The sequence below is a fragment of the Suillus clintonianus genome (genome assembly GCF_016758775.1).
Source record: "Suillus clintonianus strain FC179 chromosome Unknown DEU56scaffold_112, whole genome shotgun sequence".
NCBI classification, from domain to species: domain Eukaryota; kingdom Fungi; phylum Basidiomycota; class Agaricomycetes; order Boletales; family Suillaceae; genus Suillus; species Suillus clintonianus.
The window spans coordinates 118,168-127,003 of NW_024539336.1; the positions used below are offsets into that span (position 1 = coordinate 118,168).

The following is an 8,836-nucleotide window of genomic DNA, read 5'->3' on the forward strand; positions in this document are numbered from 1 at the left end:
CCAATAAATAAGTTCGTGCTTAAATTGCAATTACAGCTGAGGAGTTACGAACCATTCCTATGTGTATCGCTCGAAATACGCATGTATGATTGGTTAAGCGAGTCTGCACATTGTTGACCCCAGACTATTCAATCCGACCGCTCCATCAACCCAGTTCTACAGAGATAAATTCTCCTTTCGCAAGCGGTTCAGTGCCATCATCGCTGCTGCGTCTTGGGCTGCGCCCTTGGTGCGCGAGGAGGCATGGCCGTAATTCATGTCATCAACTACGTAATTTTTAAGCAGCGCACCAAGAACCACTCTGCCGACAACTTACTGTATATTTTAGCATACCAGGTAAGAGCGTTCGGAGGTCCTTGGGAGTAAACCTCCCATAGTATGTGGCGCCACGCGGCCGGACCATATATCATTTGCATTATATTGTTGAGCGCCGTTCGAGGATGGTCGATGTGGAGAGGTGCTAAACTGGAATAGGAAATAGGAAAAAAATGAAGATGCGAAGATGCGAATATTTTGTTTTGGACCTACTGAGATCTTTGAGTTCCAGGCTCTATGACCGAAGGCCCCGGTTCATGACCAGGGTGAACTAGTGGACTGTCGGATGGATGTTCTGCTGTGTCCAAGTCACCAGAAACACCATGTGGTGAAGGTCCAAGGGAGAAACATCTATCCACGACAAAGTCATGTACTTCGTCTGCCGAAGGTCGAAATTTGGGTTCGAATTGCAGACATTTTTGGATGAAGTCCCAGTCCAAGTCCATTATTGCAGGATTACCATCTGGACGCTGCGGACCACGACCTTCGATTATCATAAAAGCGATGCGCATTTCGAGCACTTCAGATTTGATCTCAGACCAAGGGTGCCGACCCGAGAGAACCTGTTCAATGAGTCCTCAATCGAACATTCTGTGACCAGGCCGTCAACTCACTTGAAGCATTACACAACCAAAAGAGTAGATGTCGGTTTTTTCTAAAGGCCCTAGTTCATGGACATCATCTGATAGAACGAGTTCCGGTGCTGCATAGCGAATCGCACCCCGGCGTATAGTTGTCGCAGCCAGGTGCGACTGGCCGAGAAGGGGTCTGACAATGGTAGAAAGACCAAAATCAATTAGCCTCGCATGGCCTCCCTCGTCAATCAGTATATTTGCCTGTAGAATCATCAGTGTTCAAGAATGCCTCGGCAGCTACGCGTTCACCCCTGTTATATCGCCGTGCATGACAGGCACCGAATGCACTGCACCAAAGGTAGGTTAGTATTTGGACATGCTTAGAAGGGAGATGGAAACTAACAATACCGAAGTCCAGCACTGATGTCCTCTAGCTTCCGACGTCGGGTGAGTCTCGAAAAACGAAAAGATGAGATTCCTGCCCACCATACGTAAACGGTCCAAGACTGTTAGATCGTTCTGGTTAAATGCTAGGTAGTCATTCAACGTGCCGTTTGGCATCCACGGAGACACTAAGCAGCGCAACTCTGGCATGCGCCCAAATCCTGTCGCTATACCCAACAATGGTACAATGTTGTCATGGCGTAGAAGTTTCAAATTTATGCCAATTTCTCGGCTAATTTGCTGGATGGTTCACTTAAGTAGTATGGGTGTATGTGCCATGGCAGACCTATCACTCACCCTGTTGATCCTCTCCAACCCGTCCTTCTCTGAAAACCTGAAGGCCTTAACCGCAACCTTATCGATCAATGGGGCGTCAGCCAGTTGCACTGTAAATGTATCCAACACGAACTAACGAGGGCTAGAATACCATCTGCATTCAAGTCAATGTAATTGCATTTCCAAACATCGCCAAATGCGCCTCCACTGACAGGGTCCATAGTCGTTCGAGTAATAAAAGGTGTTAAGTCGTCTGGCAAGTCCTCCGTCCTGCGACTCAATCAAGAATTTGTTCATACGGTAAAGCAACAGTGAGCACAATGCGCTCATACCTCGGATCGTCATTCTCCATGCCTTCTCAATTAGCCTCGTCTGACAGTGATGTTCACGAATAGCCAAAGAATGCTGATGACAGTTCCTCGGTTCCCACTAACGTGGGAGGGGAGGCTTTTGTCGGACGAATTCCCATCCCTCAAAATGCGTGCAACTTGAAGGCTGTGCAGGTCTCTAGCTTCTTTTCCTGTATAATTAGCACCTAGCCTTGAGTAAGCAAGCGTGGGACATCGGTTGTCCCGAGTCCATCGCGCCCGTTCACCCGCATCGAGTATGCATGATTGGTTGTGGGCAGAACTACAGTTGTGCCAGCAGAACTGGCAGAATAACCAGTTATGCCGAGCGGCATCATGGACTCTGGTGGTGAAATTTTCATATCTACAACATCAACAACAGTCCTACCGGAGACATCAACAACAGCCTCGTCTTATCCACCATCCTCGCCGTCATGATCCATGACATCGGCCTCATCTATAGCAGCTTGGGGTGCTATCCCTCGGTCAACCCCCTCCAATTCGGCAAAATAAAATGCCTTCCCTCCAAGGACCTCTGCGTCGTCAATACTTCTCCTGTGCTTCGAGAGCAACAATCAAATGCATCGGCAATTTCATCTACATCTTGTGGTTCTGCTGCAAGTGGAATGCAAAATTGGCTTCTTGCAGTCCATCAGTCTGCATCTGCGTACGAATCCACACAGCACCCAGTACAAGCACGTCTGTCACAATTCAAATATTCACGGCCCACACAGTGTCCTTCCACACTTTTGCAGTACCGTCCCCAACCATGCTCTTATCTGTTTACTTCATGAAGCAAACTACCTCCAAGGATACAACCCATCTCAAAGAAAGTTTCCCCATCCAGCACATATTCATCGGCCGTACCTGAAGGATGATATTCCTCCACGATTCCCTCATATGCTAAGTGATGTCACTGGGAAGGCGGACGAGAATTCGAGGCCAAAGTAAATTGCGAGGACAGAAAAGAAGGCGACGAGTAGCACGTGGGGGGATATCCTGACCCGGAGAAATTCCGTCTAAAGTTCTTCGTCTGGTTCGAAATTCATATCTGCCGCATCGACTGCAAGACCTCGAGCGAAGGCACCTGCTCCTTCTTCTGTACCTCTGCTGGGAAATGCCATTGAGCTCTGCAACTACGAAGCCTACAGTTCAGCTTTCAAAGATAGTGCCACCTATCCTCAGACCGAGATACGGATCCCGATAGAAGCACTTTCGCCGATTATATGTATTGCTTTGCTCCGGGCGAGGCTCTCTCGATGTACATGGACGACATCATCGCCCCAAAAGTATGATTTCAGTCTTCCTGCAGCTTCTTCCTCAATTTTCGGGTCTGTGTCTTCCTCTACAGCTCTCGCAACTTCACATCCCATCTTCAGAGAAGATACCTCAGTCAAGAGATGTGCGCCCTCCTGTGGCACCTTCAACAACCCAACGAGGTCCCCCACCGCTGGGGATGCGCCGGCAACACAACCTCCCCAATTCCAGGTTTCCCTTGTCTCAATCGGCTACGCCACCACACAATCGCCGCATGTTGCGTCGCAAGCAAAGGGACAAAAGCAAGTGACACTTCCGCCCTTCAAGCCTCCGCTGCTCAAGAAACCCAACCCGAAATACGTTCTTGCACCAGAGCAGGTAGTCCAGACTCCCGAGAGCCCGCCAACTTCGACGCCCGAGCTGGATATGGACGATAGCAACGATGATGGTGATGTGGAGGATACAGGCGGTGCGGCGGGTGCGGATTCGTCGTTTGATGTGTCTTTTGATGTGGATGCAGATGCCCTGGAGGCGACCATGCGGCAGTATGATTAGTGCGTGGATGTATGCGTTTTCCAGGCTGGGGAAGATACGAGATGGGTATATGCTAGGTGACTGCTATGTTTCCGATCCGTCATTAATAATCCATCTACGTATATTTACATGTACATTCGCCAGCATTTATGTAATACTCACTGCCTCACAATATTAATTAGAGGTGTTTGTTACTTGAGCAACTATATGCCACGACCAAATATGAAGTACGATTGTTCCTACTGGCCCCAATTCTGCACTGCCCTCAGCCGCGAACTTCCGACCGTATATCCGCAGAAGCACCAACTCAAACAGAGTCAACAAATTCCAGAAGGCCCAGTAATGAGTTAGATAACAACCCCAGCCTGTGCACAGCATCGGTGTCCGTCTCCCCATATCAAACCTACTTCTGACTCGGGCATTTAATCTTGTGTTTGCTAAGGGTATCTTTGCGCGAGAATGTCGCCCCGCAGTCGCAGGAGTACACAATCCCCATATGCGTCTCTTCGACATGCCTTGGGAGGGATTCTTTGTGGAGCACCCTACCACAGTGCTTCCATTTGCACTCGAAGGGCGATTTGTCTGAGCCGCGAATTCCGTGAACTTCACGAAGGTGATGTGAGATGTTGCGGCCATAAATCAAGGCATTGCAACGAAACCCATAAGAATCACCCCACATACACATAAACAGCTCTGAGGGCGAATGGCCGCTCTGCGAGGGCCGGTTAGCCGTAGTGATCCATGGTCAGAAGATTGATAACTTACACGGCCGGATGTAGTGGAGGACTCAGATATTCCACGGCTTAAGTAGTTGTAGAAAGGTGATACGGAATGTGCAGAAGTACTCGAGGTAGAGGTGGGGACGAAGTTGAAGGTGGAGGTGGAGGTGAAGTTGGAGGCGGAGGCGGAGGCGGAAATAGAGAACTTATCCATCATCGTGGTCAAAGTTTTCAGATCATGCTCAGGGTGGGGTGATGGACTGTCGGGTCGTTGTTTTGTTATATCCGAGTCACTAGAACTGCCGGGCGGAGAAGCTCCAGGAAAATCATCCTGCGCATCATCCGGAGGATCGTCGGGCGGTCTATTACAAGAGTCTTGAAGCTCGTGTAAGTGGATGAACAGCAAAGCACCACGAAGTATGCAGCGTTACCTGGGGTGGAAAACCTATGTATGACAAAGTCAAGCACTTCTTCTGCTGAAGGTCGACTCTCGGGTTTGAATAAAAGACATTTTTGTATAAAGTCCCAATCCAAGTCTATGATGGCAGGATGACATTCGAGGCGTTGCGGTCCACGACCATGCGACATCTCAACAATAATGAACGCTTCCTGCCGGGTCTCGGACCAAGGCAGTCGACCCGAGAGAACCTGTTCAGTCAGTCCTCAGATGGATATCTCGTGATCAAATCAACAACTAACTTGAAGCATTATACAACCAAAAGACCAGATATCAGCTTTTTCCAGAGGCACTGGGGGCTCATGGGCATCCTCTGGTAGAACAAGTTCTGGTGCTGCATAGCGGATTGCGCCGGGGCGCCAAGAAGACACAGCCAAGTGCGACTGGCCGAGAAGGGGTTGGATGATGGTGGAAAGACCAAAATCAATCAGCCTTGCATGGCCCCTCTTGTCGATTAGTACATTTGCCTGCAGGTGTGTTAGCTTGCAAGAATATATCGGTAGCTCCGAATTTACTCCTGTTATATCCCCGTGCATAACAGGCACCGAGTGCACTGCACCAAAAGTACTAGGTTACTACTAGAACGTCTTGAAAAGATAGATGGGAACTAACGGTAACGAAGTCCAGCGCTGACATCCTCCAGCTTCCGACTTTGAGCGAGTCTTGAAAAGTGAAAAGATGTGATGAAATTCCTGCTCACCAGACGTGAACGGCCTTGGGCCGTTAGGTCCTTGTGGTTAGATGCTAAGTAGGCATTCAACGTGCCATTTGGAATCCATAAAGTCACCAAGCAGCGCAACTCTGGGATCCGCCCAAATCCTGTCGCTGTTCCCAACAACGGTACTATGTTGTTATGGCGTAGAATCTTCAAAATGCCAATTTCTCGGCTAATTTTCTGGATGATTCAAGTAGCACGGGTGTAATAATACGGTGCTAGTATCTACCACTCACCCTGTTGATTGTCTCCCAACCATCACTCTCTGAAAACCTGAACGCCTTGACCGCAACCTTATCGATGAATGAGCGTCAGCCAGTTACATGACAAACACGAACTAACGAGGGCTGAAATGCCACATACTTCAGTCATAACCCTATGTACAAGTGGTGCCCCGGATGTGCCAAATGGCTGTAGAATGTGTACCAACCAGCACCGGCCTGTACATGCACATTGGTGCCGGCCAAGTGTGTGAGAGTGGTACTGGCCAACCACTCAGGTGAGGCTGTCTATATATGTGGGTACTGGCTGACCACTGCCTATACATGTACATTGGTGCTGGCCAGAGGTGTGAGAGTGGTACTGGCCAACCACTAGGTGAGGCTGTCTATACATGTGGGTACTGGCTGACCACTGCTTGTACATGTACATTGGTGCAGGCCAGAGGTGTGGGGGTGGTACTGGCCGACCTCTGCTTGTACATGCACATTGGTGCTGGCCAGAGCTGTGGGGATGGTACTGGCCGACCTCTGCTTGTCCATGCACATTGGTGCTGGCCAGAGCTGTGGGGATGGTACTGGCCGACCTCTGCTTGTCCATGCACATTGGTGCTGGCCAGAGCTGTGGGGATGGTACTGGCCGACCTCTGCTTGTACATGCACATTGGTGCTGGCCAGAGCTGTGGGGATGGTACTGGCCGACCACCCAAGTGAGGCTCCCTACACACATACATCAGTACCAGCCAACAACTTAGGGCATCAGCAAAAACCTACACATTGTTGAATAACTGTATAATACTTGGCCAAGTCTTTCCATGACTTGCACTTCTAAGATACTCAAGTCCAGCAGGATATTTGACTTATGCAAGTTGATCAGTGTCAGTAGATAATGTAAGTATACAAATATATATAAGTGTTCATGTCTTATGTGATGTTGAGCATCATGGTCAAGAACCCAAGTATCTAAAACAACTCAAGAATGATAAGGAAAGTGTGGGTTTCCTCATGGTATTGATGAGAGAGCCGGCCGGTGCATGTCCAGGCCATGTACAGAAAGGCAGGCCGACACCTCAGGCATTGATAACAGAGCCGGCCGGATCAGGACCATGGTGTGTACAAGAAGGCAGGCCGACACATCAGGCATTGATAACAGAGTCGGCCGGATCAGGACCATGGTGTGTACAAGAAGGCAGGCCGACACATCAGGCATTGATAACAGAGTTGGCCGGATCAGGACCAAGGTGCGTACAGGCAGGCAGGCCGACGCTTCAGACATTGATAACAGAGTCGGCCGGATCAGGATCATGTGGTGTACAAGCAGGCAGGCCGATACTTCAGACATTGATACCAGAGCCAGCCGAGCCATCTCCAGTCTAATACCTTAGACAAAGTATTATCAAGAAAGATGTTGATTTTAGTACTATCACTTGAGAGTTAGTCATTCAAATTGTACTATCTGCAAGTATAAATGGGCCAGCTCTAGAGTATGAGGTATATGCAGTGTTCCTGACCACCATAACTATCATATATTGGCTAGATAAGTCTTTGATATTATAATAGCCAAGACTGTTAAGTGACTACAATCATCTTGTCTTTGAATGAATTTTCAGCATCCAATGCAAATCTTCCCCACAAGAGCACCTGTCGATGTGCATAAGCTTGATGACCAGGCTTTGTAGCTTGTCGGTATCTTTGGTCCCATTCTTCCATCCTGTATTTAAACCAACTCACTGTCCAACCCATTTCGTGTTGGACCAATCTCAACTCCTCCTCCCACCTTTGCCATCTAGCCTTAGCTTTCAACCAATTTACCCTGTAGACTAATACCTGTCACTGCAGAAAATAGGCATATTAGATATGACTTACATTCATCCATCCAAACATCTTCCTGCGAATCATGACCATTATTGACTAGCCAAAACCAAGCCAGTCTGTCTGATCCCTGTCCATATCTGTTCTCTTCCGTCACTTCCTTGTCCACACTGAGCTGGTGTGGCTGAATGTCTTGATAAATCGTCCTCAGAGTATCTTCATCAGCCCCTAGTCTCTGCATTGAACCCCTTGCCCTTTGATACCTTCGGACACACTTCTCTATTTTGATACGGCATCGTAGAGCCTCCTGCTTTGACCTGGTTCCTGTCCATGTGGAATCTGCACTTCGGAAATGTTGACGGTAAATTATCGCTTTATGACCGAGAGCCTGCCGTAACTTTTCCAAGCAATCATTTGCTTGACCCTTTCGTAACTCCAGTTCTTCAGCTTGCAGAGTGTGCAAGCCCAGGGCTAAAGCCTCATTTCGGAGCACTGAAGATGGCATCCAAATGCCCATGGCTTCTGCAGGAACTTCCTCATCAATCTCTTCCAACACATCTTCAATATCTGCAGCCTCGCGTACTTCCTCCACCACATCTGTAGTGCAAAATCTGATGTCATCCATGTGCTCAGTACCCCCATGGACTTCAATGCCCTCTGTCATAGCATCAGCAATTTCATGAAATTTCGAAATACGTGCAGCCAGTTTTTGTCGTTTCACTTGAACTGCAGCCTTTTGAACTGCAGATGCATCTTTGGGAAGCTGCCGAATAGCTACCCTGAGTGCATCCCTAGATAGTAATTAGAAATACATCACCACCATCAATATATATGATGAAACAACATACTGTGAATCCTCTATATTGATGCCGTCAATGAGCCAAGAAATTGATCCCAACCTCCCCTGTATCAGCATATTCTGATTCAGTTAATTTTAGCCGTATTTCTGCCATTGTTGGTGCTTCCAATCACCCAATCAGAATGTACGTCACAGGGAACTGAATAGAAGCTTCGAAGTGCTCACCTTTAGCTATCTTTAGCTGGTAGATGTCGAGATGTTCTCCACGTTCTTCTTTTGCCTTCTCCTCATCTTTTTCCCATGCCCTCACTTTGATGACATCCAAAGATCCTGTAAGCTCTTCAAATGGCACCCTAGTGTCTTCAATG

General features: G+C 48.3%; 5 protein-coding genes across 5 annotated transcripts; 2 read left to right on the forward strand and 3 right to left on the reverse strand.

The window, feature by feature from the left end:
- Positions 1–156: 156 nt before the first annotated feature.
- On the reverse strand, positions 157–1,831 carry DEU56DRAFT_917648 (kinase-like domain-containing protein; the record flags this gene model as incomplete). Its single annotated transcript, XM_041358016.1, has 9 exons — positions 157–266; positions 317–465; positions 529–878; positions 930–1,151; positions 1,200–1,237; positions 1,294–1,324; positions 1,377–1,574; positions 1,632–1,688; positions 1,748–1,831. The coding sequence occupies 9 exons, from the start codon at positions 1,829–1,831 to the stop codon at positions 157–159; spliced, it is 1,239 nt and encodes a 412-aa protein (XP_041203453.1).
- A 359-nt stretch (positions 1,832–2,190) lies between these two features.
- Positions 2,191–3,060, forward strand: DEU56DRAFT_831188 (uncharacterized protein). Its single transcript, XM_041354540.1, has one exon. The coding sequence runs from the start codon at positions 2,537–2,539 to the stop codon at positions 2,906–2,908; it is 372 nt and encodes a 123-aa protein (XP_041203454.1). The 5' UTR covers positions 2,191–2,536; the 3' UTR covers positions 2,909–3,060.
- A 1,686-nt stretch (positions 3,061–4,746) lies between these two features.
- DEU56DRAFT_745678 (kinase-like domain-containing protein) lies at positions 4,747–5,460 on the reverse strand (the record flags this gene model as incomplete). Its single annotated transcript, XM_041349164.1, has 2 exons — positions 4,747–5,129; positions 5,163–5,460. 2 exons carry the CDS (start codon positions 5,458–5,460, stop codon positions 4,747–4,749), a joined length of 681 nt encoding a protein of 226 aa, XP_041203455.1.
- Positions 5,461–6,252: 792 nt separating this feature from the next.
- DEU56DRAFT_760218 (uncharacterized protein) lies at positions 6,253–7,202 on the forward strand (the record flags this gene model as incomplete). Its single annotated transcript, XM_041350408.1, has 4 exons — positions 6,253–6,567; positions 6,797–6,966; positions 7,026–7,098; positions 7,143–7,202. 4 exons carry the CDS (start codon positions 6,253–6,255, stop codon positions 7,200–7,202), a joined length of 618 nt encoding a protein of 205 aa, XP_041203456.1.
- Positions 7,203–7,426: 224 nt separating this feature from the next.
- DEU56DRAFT_745675 (uncharacterized protein) lies at positions 7,427–8,456 on the reverse strand (the record flags this gene model as incomplete). The annotated part of the gene is made up of 2 exons (XM_041349163.1): positions 7,427–7,677; positions 7,724–8,456. Coding segments are annotated over 2 exons (984 nt in total), but the record flags the coding sequence as incomplete, so codon positions are not given.
- Between the last annotated feature and the right edge of the window lie 380 nt (positions 8,457–8,836).

Coding starts and splice junctions, on each gene's coding strand:
- DEU56DRAFT_831188 (XM_041354540.1), top strand. CDS start 2,537: ATGCATCGGCAATTTCATCTACATCTTGTGGTTCTGCTGCAAGTGGAA.